The sequence below is a fragment of the Eubalaena glacialis genome, chromosome 11 (genome assembly GCF_028564815.1).
Source record: "Eubalaena glacialis isolate mEubGla1 chromosome 11, mEubGla1.1.hap2.+ XY, whole genome shotgun sequence".
Classification (NCBI taxonomy): domain Eukaryota; kingdom Metazoa; phylum Chordata; class Mammalia; order Artiodactyla; family Balaenidae; genus Eubalaena; species Eubalaena glacialis.
The window spans coordinates 21,213,115-21,239,066 of record NC_083726.1 but is presented as its reverse complement, the minus strand read 5'-3'; the positions used below and the strand labels follow the sequence as shown (position 1 = coordinate 21,239,066).

The 25,952-nt window shown below is 38.0% G+C and overlaps 1 protein-coding gene across 1 annotated transcript in view; it reads left to right on the top strand.

Moving 5' to 3' along the window:
- Positions 1-25,952, top strand: part of ANO4 (anoctamin 4) — a 470,138-nt gene that overhangs the window by 247,057 nt on the left and 197,129 nt on the right. Inside the window, exons 5-6 of the mRNA XM_061204482.1 lie at positions 4,797-4,901; positions 23,642-23,778. Coding sequence (XP_061060465.1) covers positions 4,797-4,901; positions 23,642-23,778 — 242 coding nt within the window. The remainder of the gene's footprint in view (positions 1-4,796; positions 4,902-23,641; positions 23,779-25,952) is intronic.

Sequence of the window (25,952 nt, the reverse complement as noted above, 5' to 3'; positions counted from 1 at the left end):
TAGATAACCTGTCAAGATGTGTTAAAGTTGTGGACTGGAAAGGAAAACTGGGACATTTTCTTAGTCTGTATCTACTGCTGTTGCTAGTAATGTGAAATTGCCGTAAAAGAGCTTTAACTGAGAAACTAATATGTTCAAGGCCTTGTCCTAGGTTCTGTAGGAGACAAAAAGGTGGATGCAGTTTGGTGCCAGGCCTGCATCAAGTTACAATCTAGTCGAAGGTGCTAGAGATGAGGAAGAAATCTAGACAGGGAGGACTAGGAACTCACATTTGTCTGTGTCTACACGGTGCTAGGTAATTTTGATGGAAAACATGTACTGTAAAAAAGATAAAATATAGATAGCTATATGGGTTCAGTGGGTGAAAAGGGGTATTTACTTGTTAGAATCAAGAAATGCTTGAAGCACAGAGCATTTAGGAGGGGCCTTAAAACTAGAAAGGGATTTCTATAGACAGAGATGGTTGGGATGGAAGAGGAATCGACATATTTGGTAACTAAGAAATTCATATTTGAAGCTTTTTTTGGTCCCTTTTGTTTATAAGCATTTAGCTAAAATCCATGTATGCTAGGTGCAAATCTAAAGTGAATTTTTAAGATGTTTGCTCAGCTGAAGATGTTTTATTGAATGCAAGTGCTGTTATTAAGGTTACTTTTTATCGAAACTACTTTCAGTTTTACTCATACTACAAATCACAATTAAGATTTGAATTTAATCACTCCTATCAATCAAGTGTGAGAAAAGCTAAAGGTAAATTTGGAGATCACATGAATTTTGTAGCTATTTTTCATTTTTAAAAATTGTTCAGTAGGTTCTCGACATCTTTAGGAAATCTTTTTAGCTTCCCTCTATAATGTAACTTATTTGTTTCCTTTTCTTGGGATTGCACTTAGTTGCATGTCAATTACTGAGGCCCTTCAGTTTGAAACCATGACACCTTCACCCTCTTGCCTAGTTTTTTCAGAGCTTTGTGTTTTGACAAAGTCAGAGACAACCATGACCATAGGAAGAAGTCCAATTCTCAACTTTTAGAAATCACACCAACACTACAGGATTAACAATGATTAATTAAATATCAAAAGTCCAAAGTAGACACACAACTTCTTGTATATTGAAGTTATTCAGTCTCTTTCACTTGGGCAGTACATGCTAAAGGTGAAGATTGTCACCTTGACGGATTCATTTGAAAATATCCTTGTCCAGTGATCACTCTCCATTTAGGAAAGTTTACAGAAGTCCTTGTTTTACAGCATCCCCTACTTCGTCATCTTAGACTTTAGTGAATGACTTACTGCCAGAAATTCCAGACCCTTATATTTTATGAAAGTGTATTTTCATAAAATACACTTTTTTGTACTTTATGAAATACATTTTGTATTTCATAAAATAAATAAATTTTGTATTTCTTCTAGAGCAGAGGAAGAAAAATGCCTTATATTTTAAGGATTCTAAATGCCATCTTAATGTTTACTATGAAGAGAATGTTGCATCTTGCAATTTAGAGCTATTTGACTTATATAGGTTAAGAATTGTATTAATTTGGAAAAACTTTTATTAAATTAGTTCCTTAATGGTTTAACATCTGTAGTCTTTAAGTCTTGAATCCTGAATTTTAAAAACTTAATATCCTCTACTGCCACAATCTGAATTTTTAAATAACTTTAAAATATTTTGCATATTGTGAAAAAGATAGAAAAAATAAAGAATAAAACAGAAAATACCCATCATTTCACAGGTGAGAGAACTTCTGTACCTAATGCAGTATTTTCTTCCTTTTCTAGTCATATAAAATGGTGTGGTTTTTAGTATACTTGAGATATATCTATATGTTTATCTGTATCCTTATATCCACTTTCTTCACTTTTTTCTTCCCCACATCTTTAATATTCTTGAAAGACAGACTTTGATGACCTGAATGCCTCTTTTTTTTTTTTTTTTAAAGATTGATTGATTGATTGATTGATTACTATGTTGGGTCTTTGTTTCTGTGCTAGGGCTTTCTCTAGTTGCGGCAAGCGGGGGCCACTCTTCATCGCGGTGCGCGGGCCTCTCACTGTCGTGGCCTCTCTTGTTGCGGAGCACAGGCTCCAGACGCGCAGACTCAGTAGGTGTGGCTCACGGGCCTAGTTGCTCCGCGGCATGTGGGATCTTCCCAGACCAGGGCTCGAACCCGTGTCCCCTGCATTGGCAGGCAGATTCTCAACCACTGCGCCACCAGGGAAGCCCCCGAATGCCTCTTTATGTTGCTTCTTTTGTGACTTCTTATGCTCCTACCTGTCCTCTAACAAAAAATTTATTAAAAATTATGCAATTTTAGTTATGAAAAATTACAGTTATTTCATAGTCATCACTACTTCCACATGAATTTATGAACTCCTGTGACAAACAGCAAGTAAATACATTGGGCTTCTATTTATTAGGCTATTTTAAAAGTCATTTGCTTTTTAGGTTATGTAATGACTTTTGTCCTGGACTGTTGTTAAGTCCAGTGAAAATTGGTATATTTTCTTATTTCTAACAGCCTGTGTTTTTGACCGCTTGGGTATGTGTGATTTTAAAGACCAGTTAAGGGCATGGGTTGGTATTACATCTTGACAACTTAGTAGCTTTTTGGGGCAAATTGCTACTTCTTACTGCACATCCTTTTCAAGGTTAGAGTAAAAACTAAATGAGATAATAAAGTACATAGCACGCAGCCTGGCTGAAAAGTGGTATTGAATTTTTTTTTTTTCCCCCCTGTCGATGTCATTGTGAGGTCTTTGGGTCTTTGGTTATTGAGCGCAACAAAGGTGACTAGCCTTAGTAGAGGCTGAAAAGCATCAAAACTTTTCCCTACCCATTCAAGGTAGCTGGCCATGGCGGAGAAAAAAGCAGATAGCCCATTTAAATTCTGGGCCAGCAGGAAGACACCTTTGTTCTGTTCCATTGAGAAGCTTAGTCTCACCGATAACTTCAGACCTTGCAATGAGCCAACTGAATGCATGCATTTAAAAATTCACTGCTGTGTCTGCAGTGCTTAACTGTCACTTTAAATGCATGCTGGTCCCAAATAATTGACTCATGGATTCCTTCTCATTATTCAATGGCTGGATAGTTTCTGTAGAAATGCCATTGTTGCTATAATAAATTATTGTGGATGATAATAGTAATGGCTTCCATTTACTGAGTGCTATGACAGCTAAGAGCTTTTCATGCATTATCTCATTTAGTCCTCATGGCTACTCTGTGTGACTGTTACTGTCACCCATTTCATGGATGAGGGAACTAAGATCTGGAGAGATTCGGTGTTCCCTAGTAACAATTTGAATGCTGGTTTGTCTGCCTCCAGAATCTGAGCGTATAGCTTTACTTGTTACTCTCCTGCCTTTGTTTCATAAGTACCGCATATCCTCATAAATTTGTTCCATCTACATTAGTTGAGGGCCTACTCTGTGCTAGACACTGTTCTAAGTGATGGATTATAGCATGCAGACAAAAGTTCCTGCCCTCCTCAAGCTCACCTTCTATTATAGTTACTTGTGTCCATTCCCCTCCCAGAATGAGTGTTCTTGTAAGATAGTAACTGTGTCTTATTCTTCTTGAGTTTTAGGGATGTAACTGAAATTTTATTCAAGGCTAAGAATAATTCCTGGGCTTATAAAAGAATTATTTCTACAAAAATTTTGGAAGCTAGAGTGTGCCCCATTTTATTTATCAGGCTCTCTGTTTATTTTAGCACTGACGTTTAGCCCTTCCAGACTCATCAGATTGGAGATGTTCTTACTGATTATTTTAAGAAGCATTCAGAGATTTATTATTATTAATGATAAAGCTACTTTTTTTTTTTTTTAACTTCTGGGTTTATTTATTTATTTATGGCTGTGTTGGGTCTTTGTTTCTGTGCGAGGGCTTTCTCTAGTTGCGGCAAGTGGGGGCCACTCTCCATCACGGTGCGCGGGCCTCTCATTATCGCGGCCTCTCTTGTTGCGGAGCACGGGCTCCAGACGCGCAGGCTCAGTAGTTGTGGCTCACGGGCCTAGTTGCTCCGCGGCATGTGGGATCTTCCCAGACCGGGGCTCGAACCCGTGTCCCCTGCATTGGCAGGCAGATTCTCAACCACTGCGCCACCAGGGAAGCCCTAAAGCTACTTTTTGATATCTTGGTTTCTTTGACTTCCTTAAATGTTGTATAGGTGTGTGGAGCAGCATAAAAAAACCCTCTTTCTTTAGAACACACCAAAAATACATTGGGCAAACCTAGTACAAGGGCCTTAACTACTTCATAGAATAAATTAAAGTATTCTGGTATAATTGAAAAGTAAATGATATAACAGGGGAAGTCCAACTGTGAGAGAAAAAACTGATACCGTTTTTCTGTGATATCAGGAATATTAAATCCTTTCCTTTAAATAAATTATTACCATTTTAAGGAAGATGGTTTCATAAAGTATTAGTGGTGAATGTCCCTTTTTAGCCATGTAGAAGCTGAGAATAATTTTAAATGTCCTTGGGTGGAGGCTAGCATGTTATATTCTTCACCTAGGAAATCATCCATAAATACTATGAAGTATGTGGTATTTTAATAAAGTAATTGCCTTATTTTTGCCTTGGAAATACAATTAAACCTTTTTGGTCCCATAAGGGGCAAATGGCTGGTAATGTTCCTCATTTTTTAAAAGTCATTTGTCCACGTGGGAGGATCATTGGCAAACCAGCTGGCTGTTCTTTTTAGATTTTGACATTGCTTCTCCTTGGGACCCTGATGCTGGGCTGTCTGATAACCAGTGCAAACTCCATGAATATCTTTCGTTTCTCTAGAAGGAGGTGTGGATTTGCAAAGCTACCAGCTGGATATGCAAATACTACCTGACGGGCCAAAGAGTGATGTGGACTTTTCAGAGATTCTTAATGCAATACAAGAAAGTAAGTTTCACTCCAATTTTAAATTCACCATGAAAGGAGAAACTGTTATAACACTTGGGAGGGGTAATAAAACTAGAAACCTTAGATGCCAAGCTTTAAAATAAAATGATGTCTTAAAAGAGATGCTGTGTAAAATAATTTTGACACCAGAAGAGATGGTTAGTGAAATGCTGGTTTAATTTTTGAAACTGAACCACATAGTTTTGGGGTCTTTGATGAAGCCTAGTGGGAAAACTGTAGAGGGATTATAAATTCTGTATATTTAGTATGCTATAATATTTAGTAAGTAACTAGGTATTATAATTTTTTAGATTCCTTGATTAATCATAATCAAAGAAAACTCTTTAAGAAAACAATACTATTCCTTCACTCAGATATCAGTAGTAAGAAGTAAATGTTGACTCGGTAAGCTGAAATCAGGAGAATTTTATTCTCCAAAATGGGTATTGGAGTCATTGATGCTGGGCTGTGATCGAGAAGTAGATTCCTCTTTTCTAAGCATTTTGATTAATCAAGGTTTACTCTTCTTCCACTATTTTATTGTTATACAGTTTTCACTAAGAACTTTATCATAATCAATACATTTGCTCAAGTTAGAGATTTAGCATTGAGGATGACGATGCAGTATCACATACTAAGTCATCAGCATTCGTGTTTTGCTGTCAGAGCTCTAATTCTAGATAATGTTAGTCTTTTAATATCAAATAGTATTATGTAATATTGGATTTGAAGAGTGTAGACTGGAAGAGCATTGTATAAAGAACTACTGCAATCTTTTGCTACTTTTAGTTTTGTGACATTGTATTTCTATACAATGAAATACATATTTCTAAATTATATTTATATTTCTATATTTTCTGTGAACATTTTAAAGCATTTTAGTACTATTTATCCCCTTTTGTCATTGCAGTACCCTCCTGACCTTATGGGGTAATTACTATGTCCACTTTACAGGTAGGACAGCTCAGGGTGGGAGAAGTTAAGTGCCAACGTAATAAGATAAATAGTGGAGACCAGAGTGGAATGGAGAGTCTCCTACCCTTCGTTTAATTCCTTCATGAAGGTACTTGGTATAGGGTTTAAACACTGAGGTGAAAGATCCTGGAATTGAAGAAGATGAGGCTACTTCTGAGAGAAATATTTTTAATGAAGACTATAAGAGGACCAACTCTTTGTTCTGGGTGGGCAATCCCTTCATACTAGGTTACTGGATAAAAGGGAAAAAATGTCCCCGGGAGAATAAAAATCAAATTAATAGACATTGGAAAGAAATTAACTTTTCATGGAAAGTTATAAAATTGTGTAATTACTTCCTTTGATTTGAAAGATGATAGATTATACTTTGCTGAAAGGATTTTTTAAAATAAATGATAAAAGCTGGCTTCTATGCAGATATGGGAGATGAACTTCAATTTTTTTAGGGCTGAATGAACTTATATCAGGACGGGAATAAAGATGCAGACCTACTAGAGAATGAACTTGAGGACACGGGGAGGGGGAAGGGTAAGCTGGGACAAAGTGAGAGAGTGGCATGGACATATATACACTACCAAATGTAAAATAGATAACTATTGGGAAGCAGCCGCATAGCACAGGGAGATCAGCTCGGTGCTTTGTGACCACCTAGAGGGGTGGGATAGGGAGGGTGGGAGGGAGGGAGATGCAAGAGGGAAGAGATATGGGGATATATGTATATGTATAGCTGATTCACTTTGTTATAAAGCAGAAACGAACACACCATTGTAAAGCAATTATACTCCAATAAAGATGTTAAAAAAAAACTTATTAATCAAAAAGCTAGTATTATTGTAAAAAAAAATGAACTAAATGCTCATAAGGCTATTTTTATCGTAATTTTTGCGAGCACACCTTAGTAAAAACACATTTGTTTATGATGTTAACTGTTTTATAGTTTAGAATGGTGATCTCTTTATGAACAAGTAGAAGAGTACAAGTTTGTGAGAACTTAATATTTAAATTTGAAAACAAGAAAAAGGAAATATTACTTCATTTTAAAAAGCAAATCAAGTTTTTATCGGTTTAAGAATTTTCCAGTGTTTGAGAATTAATCTGTTTATTTTCTTGTTTAAAAAACAAGTTTTATGCTAAGTAGGTTTGGGAAGCTGTCCACACAGTCTGGGGCAACTCTGGTAAGAAAGATTTGGGCTGTTTATCTACCTTCAGTGTCTAACTAGAGATTCTAAATATGATTCAGATGTTTAACCAGTTCATTGAAATTTCTAAGTATAAAAACACATAGTTTGGTTCTTCAAGGGACTCTGCCTTAGATTATTGTTTATAGAAAGCTTTGAAAGACCAAAATATGAAAAATGTAAAAAATATAGGATTTGAACATCAGTAAAACTCCTTGTCTGCTACAAATGTTTTTATTGGGATTAGCAGGATGATGGAAAGATTTCACTGTTTCTTAGAATTTGTGGACATATATGTATGACCTTCAAGATTGGGCTCGAAGACTCTGCGTGTGTGTGTGTGTGTGTGTGTGTGTGTGTTTCAAACATTTCTTGAGTGTCTTAGCAGCCATCATAGTAAGTGCTCTCCCTTACTATCTCTTGTCATTGTTAAAACAACCATAATTAATAGATACTATTTTCTCCATTTTAAAGGTGAATATACCTCCCCAGGCGATATGATTAATATATGATAAAGTCAATATTTCATTGTATGTCAGTCCTTGTTATGCTAAATAAAAAGTGAGATAAAAATGATTAGGAAAAAATGAACTACTTTGGATTTTTACAATTTGATTCTTATGTTGTTACATCTTGATGCAAGAATTCCTCTACCATGCTTCTACGTTGTAAAATACATTTACATTTTTTCCTATATTGCTTATGCCCTAAGTATAGCTTCATCTGTTCAAAAGAAGATGTCTCAGAATGGTTAACTATCCATAAGTTGTTTTTCAACTTCCCGCATATCAGATGTATGGCTTATAGGAAGGAAAGAGTTATTCTATCCATCCATTCATGTATCCATCTCACCTGTCATATGCCAGGTACTGTACTAGGCATAACACTTTAAAGCAGTGGTGAACATTTTGGTGCACAGTTGGATTCAGGAAAAACTTTGTCTTATTGTTCAAAATGAAAGCAACTCATTTTCTTTCTAGGAGAAAAGCCTTTATATGTGGCAGTCTAATGTAAGGGGGTACTTGTGTTTGGGTGTGTGTGTATTTTTTCCTTCATGTTTTTTTCCCCTCCCTTTCTATTCTCATCCCAAGATAGCAGCCAGGTCTCTTCAACGCCTTTGTTTCAGCAGAGTTTTTTTTTTTTTTTTAAATAAATTTATTTATTTATTTATTTGTTTGTTTATGGCTCATTGGGTCTTCGTTGCTGTGCATGGGCTTTCTCTAGTTGGGGCAAGCGGGGGCTACTCTTCGTTGCGGTGCGCGGGCTTCTCACTGTGGTGGCTTCTCTTGTTGCAGAGCGCAGGCTCTAGGCGCGTGGGCTTCAGTAGTTGTGGCATGTGCGCTCAGTAGTTGTGGCTTGCGGGCTTTAGAGCTCAGGCTCAGTAGTTGTGGGTCATGGGCTTAGTTGCTCCGCGGCATGTTGGATTTTCCTGGACCAGGGCTCGAACCCGTGTCCGCTGCATTGGCAGGCAGATTCTTAACCACTGCGCCATCAGGGAAGTCCTCTGCAGAGTTTTGTGTTGCCTAAAGTTCCTGCCTTTTGTTCTCTGAAAGTCTGAGCTCCTGAGTGCCTGATGCTTAGATAGGAGAAGAAGAAAGAGAGAGAGAGAAATAGACAGGAACAATGTCCTAAGACAGGCTTCCTTGGAGTGTCCTGCTGTGGTAGCATGGCTTCTTGTAAGTGGTGGGAAGAGAGGGAGTGGCTGTGTTTTGTGCCTGGGGGGACTGTGCCTGGGCCACCTGAACTGCCAGCCATGGCTGAGATTCTGCAGCCTGAGGAAGGAACAGACCCTTCAGCATTCAGGGAACTTTGGAGGCTCTGGGAAGGCAGCAGTCTCATCTTCCTGTTTCTTTGTTGTATACCCAGTTCCTTGAGCAGAGTATGGAGTATAGTAGCTGCTCAGTAAATTTTGTTAATGCATGAGTGAGTGCATTCCACTGTAGACTCACAAAGGGGGCAGCTCAGCAGTAGCCAGCAGAGCAGCTTGGAGACCAGAGTAGTTTGCAAAACCTCTAGAACCTTTGTGCAGTTCTGGATATGTGAGGTAGAGGAGTGGGAATGTCAGCAATGACTGAAATGAAACTGTCTGCTGCGGATGGGTTGGTTGTATCCTCAGATGGGAAACCTGTGGATATAGGGGGCCAACTGTATAGACTCTGGGGACTCCTGAGTGGCATTCATACCCTGACAGACTTTATTGTGATATAGTCCATTAGGTTCTAATGGACTAGGGAACGAAAGAGAGCAAATAGCAAAGTATTTGGAAGGAGAACTGGGAGGTTGGAAGGATTATTGGATGATTGTTACACTATAGTCTGACGCTTTGTGCCTGCATATGTCCCTAAGCAATCATATAGCTGTTCCCACACTGGTGGTGCTCTTGCTTCTGTGGGTGATGAGACTTAGTCATTTCTCAGTGACATCCAGTGAGTCATTTTGAATCCAGTGTCTTGAGCCCTGATTTCCCATTGTATTTTTAATTCACATGGCTATGCTGTTTCAAAGGGGAAGATGGGGGAGAGGGAGGAACTGACATGAGTTGAACATCTTGTCTGGCAACTCTGTGGTTGACTTTTTACCTGTATTATTTTATTTAGTCTTAAACTCTCTTTGCCTTAATTTCCACATCTGTAAAAGGGAGGTAGTTATAGACAATCTATGCAAAGCCCTTAGTGCCTGGCACACGGTAAGCGCTGTGGACGTGTTGGCTGCCACCTTGTCTTCATTCCTCACAACAATCCTCTCTGGTACGTTGTATTATCCCCGCTTAAAAGATAAAGAAATTAAAGCTTGAACAAGTTAAAGAACCCAATCTAATGGTCAGTAAGTGGGAGGACTAGCATTTGAACTCAGGTTTGTCTAAATCCAAAGCTCACGCTCTTTCCAGAGAAGGGACAGTTATGGTCAGTAGACTTTTAGGATTTTTAATGCACAACATCACTGATCTTGTTTCTAGTTGTGAAAAGGGAACCAAGGCTATTGAGCAAAGTTTGCATCAGGTATACAGTCCTTCTCTAAATATCGTTCCCAGGGCTGTAAGAGGTGCCATCATTAGCTGCCTTGTTACATAAGTGACCAAGGTGTCTGTCTTTTCTTTAGAATGGAGCAGTTGCAAGAGAAGCTCTTCTTAAGAAACACGCTGTCTTGGGAACAAGTTAATGATCTTGGCCCCGTTGCAGAGTGTATTGTGGGCACCCCATGCCGTCGTGTATGCTCTGTAATTTTATAAACAGCATCCTTCCCAACCACACATTTTAAAAAAACTCATGACTTGTTTTTTTTAAAGGCACATTTTGAATCTTAAAGCATTTCGAGTTAACTTTCCACGGCAGAAAAAAAGCGCCTGCTCTCAGATCTGTAATCATTAGAACCCCAGCTTGCTTATCCCAGTTTTCCTTTGGGGAAATGTTAACATACCCATTTAATTGTTGCCATAACACACTAGCAGAGGTCTTCAAACTTTTTAAAAGTTGGAATCTGTCTTTTCCCCCCCATATATTTTTACATATAATATCAATAATATTGATATTATGTAATATAAATATTATATAATTAGAATATAATTATATATTATATTATCACATATGATATCTGTGTAAGACAGATAACTGAGCTGTTTGGAGTAGGTAGGGGTAAAAGGTGTAGGACTTTGCGCAGTTTCCTTTTTGGCCCCTCCATGGCCCCTGAAGTTCCTCAAAAGAATCCTGGGGTTCCCAGGAACACACTTTGAAAACCACTGACCTATTAGAAAGGAATAAAGCCAACTAAGGAAGGATTTATGTCCTTTCCAATTATTTATTTTGAGCTTTCTAACTTAGGCTTACTTTTTCTTCTTCTTGGTCCACCAGGCAGTCTCTGCCTTAGGGATGTTATCAGATTCATTTGAAGAGTAGTGAACTTCTAGAGGGCCCTAGTCTTGCTAGTGCCATATAAATGCTAAGCAGTGTTTGGTTTTTAAAATCCCAGCTGTGCTGAGGCTGTGTGTTTTCCTGAATTTTTAAAAAACATTTAATTTGATCTATTTGTTAAATTTGTAAAAGTGTCAGACTTGTCGGGCTACAGATGTAAAGTCTAGCTTTTTTCAGATAAATGTTAAAACTGTGACAATTGTTTGCTGGTTAAATGACTTCCTGTTCTTGAAAGCCAAACATGATTTAAGAACAGTAGAATGCTTTCCGCAAAACCAAGGAGTCAGCTAGAAATAGCCTAGATTTGGGAGTCAGACCTGGGTTCAGATTCATCTCTGTCACTTATGAGCTGTGTGACCATACTGAGCACTTCTGAACCTGGCTTCTTTCTCATACTACCTGTCTCATAAGGTGTTCTGAGGATGAAAGGAGAAAACAAGCCTCACAATCCTTCACACCTGGTTGGCTCTGAATAAATTGTTGTCCTTTCCCACTTTCTTCCTATTTAACTCTTAATCCAAGAGAAAAACAGATTCTTTCAAGCAATGGCACTGAGATAATTAGAATAAAAATGCCATTAGAAAAAAATGGCAATTGATATAATCTTAAACTAGCTTTTATTTTAAAATGGGCATTGAGCACCTCTTGTTTGCTAGCCCTTGTGTCAAATTTGGAGCTGCCTTGGGCCTTCACCTGAAAGGGACCCTAAATGTAAAGATGAACTGGTTATAAAACAGCCAGCTAAGTGTTTAAATTGAGACATGAACAATCTTTTTTCTTTTTTTTTTCATTTTCTAATGAGGCTTTGAGGTCAATATGTAATACCTTCAGAATTCTGCGCATCAGATGTAATAATTTGGAACTCGGGATAAAAATAGTATAATGAACTGGCACACTGGAGAACAAATATAGATACTTGGATTATACTGCACAGCCCTTTCATGTCTTCTTCAGTGACCTATAATTTCACTTTATTTTCTCTGCATCAGAAAATACTGAGATTAAAGTACTCCTGAACTATAATGCCAAGGTGGGGTTATTTTTTAAAAAGAGCAGGGAGTCGAACTATTTGATTTTTTGGAATTTATTTTTTACTCTTTTAGACTGTTTCTAAAACAGTCTAAACATTTGTGATTTGTTTTTTCGTTGCCTTTATACCACTGATTCCTCAGTTTCATCCTCTTGTCTGGAAGTACGAGGCTTCCCACTCAGGTCTTGGTCACGTTTATACCTCCCGCACCTAAACTAAATGTTGGTTTAATGAACAAGTGACAGAAGATAATCAGTTCACTTGTTTGAGCCCTTGCGGTATACTTGCAGTCTCTTTTCCCAAGAGAATCGAATAATCGCTAACATCCCAAATGATTTTCACTGAAGGAATAATTGAAATAATTGCAGATATTTGATGAGTAGATTCAGTACTCTGGCGGCAAATTTGCCTTCCCACACAGGAAGAATGTCAGCATCTCCTGCTTCCTGGCCCTCTGCCTTCTCTGTTCTGCCTCCATTCTGGGAGAGTATCACAAGCCAGCCCTCAGAAATCTCTTTTCTATGCTGAGTTTCTGGCTTTACTCAGAGGCTGTAGCTGATTTTTGGTCTCCCAGGCAATTTGAGTTTCTTGACCCTTGTTCAGTTGTTAAATGTGATTCCCTGCTGTTTAGTTCCTAGGTCTCTTTGGGCTGAGTGCCTGCTTTTTGCAAAAGAGAATCATTTGGGGATCTCCCTTGCTTTCCCAAATGCATGGTATCCACCTTCTGGGACCCATGTTAACTGCCAAGTTCTGTTCACACAGCCCTTCCTGAGTCTGATACAATGCAGGTCCATACCTGGTTTGCATGGAATTTTAAAATTCTCTCTCTTTCTCTCTCTTGCCATTCTTAATTGACTTCTCTGAACATTGGACTCTCTTATTTAATGAGCCTAATTGCAGAATTCTACCAGGCAGATAATTATCAAACATTTTTTTAGTCAAGAAAAAAAGTATGAGGGAGGTAATGGGATCCATTAACAAGTGACCTTGTTTGGATGAAGAGGATGTTTGTCACGTCTGTGCCAGAGAGGGAGAGGTCCCGCTCCCACCTTGGCTGGACCATGAACTCTGTGAGGTCAGGGGTCCTGCCTGTCATGTCCAGTACTTAAGCCCCAGCTTTTAGCCCAGCTCAGTGTCTGCCCAGGGTAGGTACTCAGTAACTACTTGTTGAATAAATAGATTTCTAAAAATTGGTGAACTTCAGAGTTGGGGGTTTTCTTAAAGAAGAGAATGAAAGTTCTCATCAAAGCAGTTTGTACTTTGTTCCTAAAACTTACCGTGTAGTTCAAGCGGATCTATCAGTGACAATGGTGAAATACCGACGAAGGGCACATGTTTCTTCTGTGGAGTGTTTACATGTTCCACAGTCTTCTTACTGACCACATGTGCAGCTGAGCATTTTCTTTTTTCTTTTTTTTTTTTTTTAATTTTTAAATTTTATTTTATTTCTTTTCTTATACAGCAAGTTCTTTTTCTTTTTCTTTTTTTTTTAAACATCTTTATTGGAGTATAATTGCTTCACAATGGTGTGTTCGTTTCTGCTTTATAACAAAGTGAATCAGCTATACATATACATATATCCCCATATGTCTTCCCTCTTGCGTCTCCCCCCCTCCCCACCTCCCCATCCCACCCCTCCAGGCGGTCACAAAGCACCGAGCTGATCTCCCTGTGCTATGCGGCTGCTTCCCACTAGCTATCTATTTTACATTTGGTAGTGTATATATGTCCATGCCGCTCTCTCACCCTGTCACATCTCACCCCTCCCCCTCCCCATATCCTCAAGTCCATTCTCTAGTAGGTCTGTGTCTTTATTCCCGTCTTGCCACTAGGTTCTTCATGACCTTTTTTTTTTTTTTTTCTTAGATTCCATATATATGTGTTAGCATACTGTATTTGTTTTTCTCTTTCTGACTTACTTCACTGTGTATGACAGTCTCTAGATCCATCCACGTCTCAACAAATGACCCAGTTTCGTTCCTTTTTATGGCTGAGTAATATTCCATTGTATATATGTACCACATCTTCTTTATCCATTCGTCTGTCGATGGGCATTTAGGTTGCTTCCATGACCTGGCTATTGTAAATAGTGCTGCAATGAACATTGGGGTGCATGTGTCTTTTTGAATTACCATTTTCTCTGGGTATATGCCCAGTAGTGGGATTGCTGGATCATATGGTAGTTCTATTTTTAGTTTTTTAAGGAACCTCCATACTGTTCTCCATAGTGTCTGTATCAATTTACATTCCCACCAACAGTGCAAGAATATTCCCTTTTCTCCACACCCTCTCCAGCATTTGTTGTTTGTAGATTCTCTGCTGATGCCCATTCTAACTGATGTGAGGTGATACCTCATTGTAGTTTTGATTTGCATTTCTCTAATAATTAGTTATGCTGAGCAACTTTTCATGTGCTTCTTGGCCATCTGTATGTCTTCTTTGGAGAAATGTCTATTTAAGTCTTCTGCCCATTTTTGGATTGGGTTGTTTGTTTTTTTAATATTGAGCTGCGTGAGCTGTTTATATATTTTGGAGATTAATTCTTTGTCCGTTGATTCATTTGCAAATATTTTCTCCCATTCTGAGGGTTGTCTTTTCGTCTTGTTTATGGTTTCCTTTGCTGTGCAAAAGCTTTGAAGTTTCATTAGGTCCCATTTGTTTATTTTTGTTTTCATTTCCATTACTCTAGGAGGTGGATCAAAAAAGATCTTGCTGTGATTTATGTCGAAGAGTGTTCTTCCTATGTTTTCCTCTAAGAGCTTTATAGTGTCCAGTGTTACATTTAGGTCTCGAACCCATTTTGAGTTTATTTTTGTGTATGGTGTTAGGGAGTGTTCTAATTTCATTCTTTTACATGTAGCTGTCCAGTTTTCCGAGCACCACTTATTGAAGAGACTGTCTTTTCTCCATTGTATATCCTTGCCTCCTTTGTCATAGATTAGTTGACCATAGGTGTGTGGGTTTATCTCTGGGCTCTCTATATTGTTCCATTGATCTATGTTTCTGTTTTTGTGCCAGTACCATATTGTCTTGATTACTGTAGCTCTGTAGTATAGTCTGAAGTCAGGGAGTCTGATTCCTCCAGCTTCGTTTTTTTCCCTCAAGACTGCTGTGGCTATTCAGGGTCTTTTGTGTCTCCACACAAATTTTAAGATTTTTTGTTCTAGTTCCGTAAAAACTGCCATTGGTAATTTGATAGGGATTGCATTGAATCTGTAGATTGCTTTGGGTAGTATAGTCATTTTCACAATATTGATTCTTCTAATCCAAGAACATGGTATCTTTCTCCATCTGTTGGTATCATCTTTAATTTCTTTCATCAGTGTCTTATAGTTTTCTGCATACAGGTCTTTTGTCTCCCTAGGTAGGTTTATTCCTAGGTATTTTATTCTTTTTGTTGCAATGGTAAATGGGAGTGTTTCCTTAATTTCTCTTTCAGATTTTTCATCATTAATGTATAGGAATGCAAGAGATATCTGTGCATTAATTTTGTATTCTGCAACTTTACCAAATTCACTGATTAGCTCTAGTAGTTTTCTGGTGGCATCTTTAGGATCCTCTATGTATAGTATCATGCCATCTGCAAAGAGTGACAGTTTTACTTCTTCTTTTCCAATTTGGATTCTTTTATTTCTTTTTCTTCTCTGATTGCTGTGTCTAAAACCTCCAAAACTATGTTGAAGAATAGTGGTGAGAGTGGACATCCTTGTCTTGTTCCTGACCTTAGAGGAAATGCTTTCAGTTTTTCACCATTGAGAATGATGTTTGCTGTGGGTTTGTCATATATGGCCTTTATTATGTTGAGGTAGGTTCCCTCGATGCCCACTTTCTGGAGAGTTTTTATCATAAATGGGTGTTGAATTTTGTCAAAAGCTTTTTCTGCATCTATTGAGGTGATCATATGGTTTTTCTTCTTCAATTTGTTAATATGGTGTATCACATTGATTGATTTGCGTATATTGAAGAACCCTTGCATCCCTGGGATAAATCACACTTGATCATGGTGTATGATCCTTTTAATGTGTTGTTGGATTCTGTTTGCTAGTGTCTTGTTGAGGATTTTTGCATCTATATTCATCAGTGATATTGGTCTGTAATTTTCTTTTTCTGTAGTATTTTTGTCTGGTTTTGTATCAGGGTGATGGTGGCCTCATAGAATGAGTTTGGGAGTGTTCCTTCCTCCACAACTTTTTGGAACAGTTTGAGAAGAATGGATGTTAGCTCTTCTCTAAATGTTTGATAGAATTCCCCTGTGAAGCCATCTGGTCCTGGACTTTTGTTTGTTGGAAGATTTTTAATCATAGTTTCAATTTCATTACTTGTGATTGGTCTGTTCATATTTTCTATTTCTTCCTGGTTCAGTCTTGGAAGGTTATACCTTTCTAAGAATTTGTCCATTTCTTCCAGGTTGTCCATTTTATTGGCATAGAGTTGCTTGTAGTAGTCTCTTAGGATGCTTTGTATTTCTGCGGTGTCTGTTGTAACTTCTCCTTTTACATTTCTAATTTTATTGATTTGAGTCCTCTCCCTCTTTTTCTTGATGAGTCTGGCTAATGGTTTATCAATTTATCTTCTCAAAGAACCAGCTTGTAGTTTTATTGATCTTTGCTATTGTTTTCTTTGTTTCTATTTCATTTATTTCTGCTCTGATCTTTATGATTTCTTTCCTTCTGCTAACTTTGGGTTTTGTTTGTTCTTCTTTCTCTAGTACCTTTAGGTTTAAGGTTAGATTGTTTATTTGAGATTTTTCTTGTTTCTTGATGTAGGCTTGTATAGCTATAAACTTCCCTCTTAGAACTGCTTTTGCTGCATCCCATAGGTTTTGGATCGTCGTGTTTTCATTGTCATTTGTCTCTTAAGTGTTTTTTGATTTCCTCTTTGATTTCTTCAGTGATCTCTTGGTTATTTAGTAATGTATTGTTTAGCCTCCATATGTTTGTGTTTTTTACGTTTTTTTCCCGTGATTCATTTCTAATCTCATAGCGTTGTGATCAGAAAAGATGCTTGATATGATTTCAATTTTCTTAAATTTACTGAGGCTTGATTTGTGACCCATGATGTGATCTATCCTGGAGAATGTTCCGTGTGCCATTGAGAAGAAAGTGTAATCTGCTGTTTTTGGATGGAATATCCTATAAATATCAATTAAATCTCTCTGGTCTATTGTGTCATTTAAAGCTTCTGTTTCCTTATTTATTTTCATTTTGGATGATCTGTCCATTGGTGTAAGTGAGGTGTTAAAGTCCCCCACTATTATTTTGTTACTGTCGATTTCCTGTTTTATAGCTGTTAGTATTTGCCTTATGTATTGAGGTGCTCCTATGTTGGGTGCATATATATTTATAATTGTTATTTCTTCTTCTTGGGTTGATCCCTTGATCATTATGTAGTGTCCTTCTTTGTCTCTTGTAACATTCTTTATTTTAAAGTCTATTTTATCTGATATGAGTATTGCTGCTCCAGCTTTCTTTTGATTTCCATTTGCATGGAATATCTTTTTCCATCCCCTCACTTTCAGTCTGTATGTGTCCCTAGGTCTGAAGTGGGTCTCTTGTAGACAGCATATATATGAGTCTTGTTTTTGTATCCATTCAGCAAGCTTGTGTATTTTGGTTGGAGCATTTAATCCATTCACGTTTAAGGTAATTATCGATATGTATGTTCCTATGACCATTTTCTTAATTGTTTTGGGTTTGTTTTTGTAGGTCCTTTTCTTCTCTTGTGTTTCCCAGTTAGAGAAGTTCCTTTAGCATTTGTTGTAGAGCTGGTTTGGTGGTGCTGAATTCTCTTAGCTTTTGCTTGTCTGTAAAGCTTTTGATTTCTCCATCAAATCTGAATGAGATCCTTGCCGGGTAGAGTAATCTTGGTTGTAGGTTCTTCCCTTTCATCCCTTTAAGTATATCATGCCACTCCCTTCTGGCTTGTAGAGTTTCTGCTGAGAAATCAGCTGTTAACCTTATGGGAGTTCCCTTGTATGTTATTTGTCATTTTTCCCTTGCTGCTTTCAATAATTTTTCTTTGTCTTTAATATTTGTCAGTTTGATTACTATGTGTCTTGGAGTGTTTCTCCTTGGGTTTATCCTGCCTGGGACTTTCTGTGCTTCCTGGACTTGGGAGGCTATTTCCTTTCTCATGTTAGGGAAGTTTTCAATTATAATCTCTTCAAATATTTTCTCAGTCCTTCCTCTCTCTCTTCTCCTTCTGGGATCCTATAATGCGAATGTTGTTGCGTTTAATGTTGTCCCAGAGGTCTCTTAGGCTGTCTTCATTCCTTTTCATTCTTTTTTCTTTATTCTGTTCTGCAGCAGTGGATTCCACCATTCTGTCTTCCAGGTCACTTATCCGTTCTTCTGCCTCAGTTATTCTGCTATTGATTCCTTCTAATGTAGTTTTCGTTTCAGTTATTGTATTGTTCATCTCTGTTTGTTTGTTCTTTAATTCTTCTAGGTCTTTGTTAAACATTTCTTGCATCTTCTCGATCTTTGCCTCCATCCTTTTTCCGAGGCCCTGGATCATCTTCACTATCATTATTCTGAATTCTTTTTCTAGAAGGTTGCCTATCTACGCTTCATTTAGTTGTTTTTCTGGGGTTTTATCTTGTTCATTCATCTGGTACATAGCCCTCTGCCTTTTCATCTTGTCCATCCTTCTGTGAATGTGGTTCTTGTTCCACAGGCTGCAGGATTGTAGTTCATCTTCTGCTGTCTGCCCTCTGGTGGATGAGTCTATCTAAGAGGCTTCTGCAAGTTTCCTGATGGGAGGGACCTGTGGTGTGTAGAGCTGACTGTTGCTCTGGTGGGCAGAGCTCAGTAAAACTTTAATCCATCAGCTGAGCATTTTCTGACATTTCAGCATTTCTAATCTAGGCTGAAGCTCTTGAGAGACTGGCAGGTAATAATGGTGCCTTCATACCACTCATTGTACAAATATCAGATTGCCTGACATACTGATTTCCCTTGAGCTCTCAGGTAGCCTCAGTCCCATAATAACTTCCAGAGAGTAATTCTGGTGGGCAGCAATAAGGAAAGCAAAGGGCTTCTCTCCCTTTTCCCAAGATAGCTGGTCCCTGTAGAATCAAATAGTTGGGCCTTTAATGTAGAGCAGAATTTCTCAACCTCAGCACTGTTGACATTTTGAGCTGGAGAACTCTATGCTGTAAGGGCTGTTCAGTGCATTGTAGGATATTTAGCAGCATCCCTGGCTTCTTCCCACTAGATATGACTAGCACCACCCCTCGAGATCAAAAATGTCTCCAGACCATACCAGATGCCTTCAGGGTGACAGTTTAGGGCCAGTTGAGGACCATAGATGTCAAAGGCTTTCTTGAACAGATTGTGCCAACACCAGAAAGTGATACTGGTGGAAGATGACGTGGTAATTTTCTATCCTTGGCAAAAGCATAGGGGCAATTCTCATGGATGGATGAATGGATATTCAAGAGTTTCTCCCCAGTGAGAGCCAGTCACCAAGACAAAAATCTCAGTGTCCACTTTAGCTTCCCCCTTTATCTCACATCTCATCCAAATCTATCCCTCTGAATAACCATTCCAACTTGTAAATGCTTCCTCTGCCTTTTTATATTGATGATGCTAAAATGCTAACTTAAGGTCCCAGAGTCTAAAATCAAGAAACCAACATTTCTTATGGATCTGCCATATGTTAGTCACCCTGCTAACGTGTACATAATCTCACATAATACTCTCAGCCACCCTTAAAGAAGTTTTCTGTACCTGTCTCACCAGTGAGGAGTTGGGAACACAAATTCACACAGCTAAGCGGTAGAGTTTGGAAAATATTAAGCAGGTCTTCCGATGTTGTTAAAAGAATATTTTTACCCCATTGTTCAAATATAACCAATATCTACTTAGAAAGTCATCACTATCTCCTTGAAAATTTAGCCAGTATCTACTTGAAACTGTGGAGCTCCTGGCTTGTGAATAAGAATTGTGTTTGGAGAAACGTATATGCAAGGTCCCAGAGCCATAGAACAGTGGAGAAAATAGGACTCTTACACATCATTAGACAGTGACCACTTTGAGGTCATTCTGTTATTCAACAAATATGAGTTGAGAGCTTACTCCATGCCTGGACCTCTGTACACCAGTCAAGACAGACAGGGTCCCTGCCCTTATGGAACTTATATTCTAATAGGGTAGACATCCAGCATACAAGTAAACAAATGAATAAATCATTACAGTCTATGATACATGCTGTGAAGGAAATGAGCAGTGAGAGGAGGAGATGGAGAGTAATTGGGTGAGGGGCAGCTTCTTTACATAGGGTGGTCAGGGAAGTTGTCTTTGACTTTGACATCTCCCACAGCATACTGTACTTCCTCCAAAGTGTTAGTGCTTCTTCTTGAGCACCTGGCACAGTGCCTGGCCCAGTGTAGATGCTCCTAAACCTTGATTGTATGAAAAGATTATGATGTTTTTCCTTTGTAGCCTCAGAGCCTCAAAACCTCTAGTAAGTGTATTAGTTACTTTTTGCTGCTGTAATAAATTACCACAAACTTAGTAACTTAAAACAGCACAGATTTATTATCTTACAGTTCTGAACGTCAGACATCCTCAAGGTGTCAGCAAGGCTGTGTTCCTTCTAGAGGCTCTAGGGGAGAATCTGCTTTCTTGCCTTTTCTATCTTCTAGATTCCTTGCCTTGTGACCTTGCCCTCTATTTTCAAAGCCAGCAGCATAGCATCTTCCAGTGTCTCTCTCTCTCTCATTCTGACCTTCCTGCCTCTCTTGTAATTACATTGGCCTACTCATATAATCCTGGATAATATCCCCATTTTAAGATCCTTGACTTAATCAAATCTATGAAGTCCCTTTTCCCATATAAGATAACACATTCACACGTTCCAGGGATTAGGTCACCTTTGGGGTCCAGATTCAGCCTATCACAGTAAGCGATAAATGTCCATTTTATTCCCATGCCTGTTTTATTTTACAAATGAAAAACTTGCAGTTAAATGAATTGCCCAAAATCACACACTTGGATACGGCTTTAGATCCTGGTCACCCCGTCTAAGTACATTATCATTATTCTCTCTATATCTATATTCTCTCTATATCTAGACTCTGTTCTTTATAGCACTCACCACACTTCACATTTCTTTGATTATTTGCTTTGTTATTACCAGAAGGGCAGGAAGAAACATCACTTTTATTCACCAAGGTACAGTCACTGCACAGCTCAGTGCCTGACACATAGTGTGCACACCTCTAAAATGTTTTTAGATGAAAGAATGAATACTCTTTTGTATGCTTGGGTAAATAGAACTCAAACTCCTATAAATTATACTAGTCAGCAGCTTCTGATAGGTTAAAAATACTTAGCTGTTTTTAAAGCATCCAAGAAAAAAGTGAACTTCAATGTTGGCATATAATTTGAGTCAATAAAGAAGGGACCCCAAAAGCAAAAATAAACAACTGGGACCTAATTAAACTTAAAAGCTTTTGCACAGCAAAGGAAACCATAAACAAAACAAGAAGACAACCTATGGACTGAGAGAAAATATTTGCAAACGATGCGACTGACAAGGGCTTAATTTCCAAAATACACAAACAACTTATACAGCTCAGTATCAAAAAAACAAAACAAAACGAAACAAAACCCAAACAACCCAATCAAAAAATGGGCAGAATACCTAAATAGACATTACTCCAAAGAAGACATACAGATGGCCAACAGGCACATGAAAACATGCTCAACATCACTAATTATTAGAGAAATGCAAATCAAAGCTGTAATGAGGTATCACCTCACACCAGTCAGAATGGCCGTCAACAAAAAGTCTGCAAATAATAAATGCTGGAGAAGATGTGGAGAAAAGGGAACCCTCCTACACTGTTGGTGGGAATGTAAATTGGTGCACCACTATGGAGAATAGAATGGAGTTTTCCTTAAAACCTAAAAATGACTCTGCAGTGCCAATCCTGGGCATATATCTGGAGAAATTTCTAATTCAAAAAGGTACATGCACCCCGATGTTCATAGCAGCACTATTTACAATAGCCAAGACATGGAAGCAACCTAAATGTCTATTGACAGATGAATGGATAAAGAAGATGTGATACATATATACAATGGAATATTACTCAGCCATAAAAAAGAATGAAATAATGCCATTGCAGCAACATGGATGGACCTAGAGATTATCATACTAAGTGAAGTCAGACAGAGAAAGCCAAATATCATATTTAACTTATATGTGAAATCTGAAATATGATACAACTGAACATATTTACAAAACAGAAATAGACTCACAGACATAGAAAACAAACTTACGGTTACCAAAGGAAAAAGAGGGGAAAGGATAAATTGTGAATTTGGGATTAACAGATATACACTACTATATATAAAAATAGATAAACAACAAGGACCTACTGTATAACAGGGAACTATATTCAATATCTTGTAATAAACTATAATGGAAAAGGATCTGAAAAAGAATGTACATTCTTCCTGTACAACTGAAACATTGTAAATCAACTGTACTTCAATAAAAAATAACGAAGGGACCCATACCTGGCATTATATTTTCCCATCCACTAGTGTTGAACTTTGCTTTCTGGTGTACTGCAACACTGTGTGCATTTGAGTGTGGTATTCTGTATTTACGACTCCATATACAGTGCTTTATCTGTTGACATATTAGCATCAAGAGTCTTTTGGGAGAGTTCCTGAGTGGCTCAATTCATAATTCCAATTCATGATTAGAGGAAGAAGAAAGGCAAAAAACCTAACTGCATGCTTTATTACTGCATCAGCTTTTCTCTGTTAGGCCTTAAAGAAGTAACAAAGGAGAAATAAAATCCCAGTTCTTACTGAACTATGCAAGTAGCACATTTACGGGTTCACTTAGCAAGTTGTATGGCATTTAAATAAAAACAAAAAATTTTAAAAATATAGGTCATCTCCAACACAAAATGAGTTTTAGAAGTCTTAAAGAACCTTATGCTAAACAACTATATGAAGGAAAGCTAAACAAACACAACACCTCCTGTTATCATGGAAGACAAGTTATATTTACACTATGAAGATACTTTGCTTCACATTGTCCATCTTGCCTAATGAAGACACTGGTCAAACATGTTTTACATCTGACATCCGTTTCTCTTAGGAAATAATATACCTGTCATTCAAGGGGTTATTGAAACAATGAAAAAATACAAAGCCAGAGGGAGATGTCTTTACTTTTTTTTTTTTTAAGTGTCTTAATTTTTTTTTAATTAATTTAATTTTTATTTTTGGCTGTGTTGGGTCTTTGTTGCTGTGCACGGGCTTTCTCTAGTTGTGGCGAGCGGGGGCTACTCTTTGTTGCGGTGTGCAGGCTTCTCATTGTGGTGGCTTCTCTTGTTGCAGAGCATGGGCTCTAGGCATGTGGGCTTCAGTAGTTGTGGCATGCAGCCTCAGTAGTTGTGACGCGCGGGCTCTAGAGTGCAGGCTCTGTAGTTGTGGCACATGGGCTTAGTTGCTCCGCGGCATGTGGGATCTTCCCGGACCAGGGCTCAAACCCGTGTCCCCTGCATTGGCAGGCAGATTCTTAACCACTGCACCACCAGCAAAGTCCTGAGATGTCTTTACATTTAGTATTGCTTTTAAGATCCCAGATTCTTACCCCGACTTGTATTTACTTTGATTCTAGTGGCCAAGGATGTCAATATACTTTTTGATGAATTGGAAGCTGTCAACAGTCCTTGCAAAGATGATGATTCTCTCCTTCACCCTGGAAACCTGACCAGTACTTCAGATGATGCTAGCAGATTGGAAGCAGGGGGAGAGGTAAGAGTGTGCGATTTCTTAAAAACACGATTCTTGATCCAGGCAGGAACCTGAGAAGCATATTCCAGTAGATTGTTTAAAGTCATCATCTCATTGAACTGTGGGTTCCTGAGGAAGAAAAGGACCAAGTCTTGTAATCCTGTGATGTCCTCTAGGAGTCTAGCACATTTCAGGGATACGAAATCTACTTACTCTCAAAACAAGCTTTCAGTGGGTCATGCACTTACCTTATACCTAAAGGCATTTTGTTTTTATAGAGAAGATTCTTAAAACCACCCATCATTTTAAAATGATCTACATTCTGGGTGTCGCTAACTAGTAAAAAGTTAGCTTTACAAGGATGTTGAAATCTTGTAAAATTGAAATGAAATCAATTTCTGTTGAAATCTCCCGGCAAGTAGAACAGTGACACAGAGTGGACCAGATCTCAGTAGGTGTTGTGTTGTCTGAAGACTCTTTGAGTTTCCATTTGCCTCTGTAATCTGGAAACTCATTGCAATTGTAAATAGACCCATCTGTTCATGTGTCATTTTGGGGGGAAAAAAAAGTATTTTGTTAAAGACATTCACTGTTGCTCAGCTGTGTCTCAGTGGAGTTTAATATCTCCTTTGTATGTGCACTAGGTTTAGGTAATAGGAGCAGAGATCAGAGTCACTAATTTATTGTGTATTCTTAATGTTTTTATTATTCCAGAGGCTGTTAACTAGTGAAAGGATAACACCTTTGACCAGGGAAAATTGTTTACTTCTACCAAGCTTCCCAGTCCTCTCTATAAATACCATATGCTACTTATCTATGTGTGGGTTTTTTTTGTTTTTGTTTTTGTTTTTTGTAAGAAAAAACTCATTCTATCATCATCTCTTCACACAGAAACTTTGGATGCCATAATGTGGCATAAAGGAAGGCCTTGAAAGGCACCTCAAAAAGCAGCTAGTGTAATCCCCTTAATTTATAGATGATGAAACAGTCTTGGTAGGTTAGGGCTTTGCTAACCCTCCTCTTGAAGCCTTGGCTGGTTTTGCAGTTAGATGCTAATGTGTTAAATCTACAGGATAGTTCCCTTCCCTGGCAGATGATTGTTAAGAAAGTGTTTATTTGGGTAGAGTTCTGAGTACCTCTTAAGGCAGAAGCCAAAAATAGTCAGTGAAGATTGGTCATCAATTATAAATACCTACACCAGGTATGAGACATGTTATTTCCATCACTCCTGACTGAGATTTTCCTTTTGGATGAGGTTGCATGCATGTCACTTGTGCATGAATATGGATTCTAGCAATGGCCTTGGAGGTCTGGCATGTGTTCCTTCTTCATACTACTATTTGGAAACTGATGTGTACTGTGTCCTCAAATTTTTTGTGTGTTTATGCATACAGTTGACCCTTGAATGACGTGGGTTTGAACTGTGTGGGTCCACCTATACATGGATGTTTTTCAATAGTAGACACTACATTACTACATGGTATGTGGTTGGTTGAATCCATGATGCCAAGGAACTGTGGCTATGGAGGCCCCACTATGACTATAAGTTACAAGTGGATTTACCCCGTTGTTGTTCACAACTGTATACACAAATATCACAAGAAAAATATTTTTCTTATTGTGGGCAAAACATTTGAGAAACCCTGAACTAAAGTATTACTAAAACCATCAAACCACTTGTGGTCCCGTCCTTCTCTCCTACCAGATGGACTGTTTCCTGAATTTTTGTGTTTTTTATTCTCTTGCTCTAAAAATCGTTTTACCATGCATACATAAGTAGCCTTAGCAACTTATTTTACATTGATTTTATTTTGTGCTTTATAAAAAATGGTATCATGCAGTATAAAGTCTTTTGTGACTTGCTTTTTTCTGTCAATATTGTTCTTAAGATTTTTGCTTACTATTAGATGCATCAGTAGTTCATTTTCACTGCTGTATAATATTCCACTGTATCACTGTTCTACAGTTTATCTATTTGCATGTTCATTGATTTGCATTGATTCCTATGTTTAAATTTTTTTCTCTTATGAATGATGCTGCTGTGAACATTCATATACATGTTTCCTAGTTGCTTTACCAGGAATTTCTGTAGGGATATATGTTATGTAAATGTTCAATTTTACAAGATGATGCTAGTGTGTTTTCCAGAGTAAATATATCAATTTTCACTCTCACCTGTAGAATGTGAGAGTTCT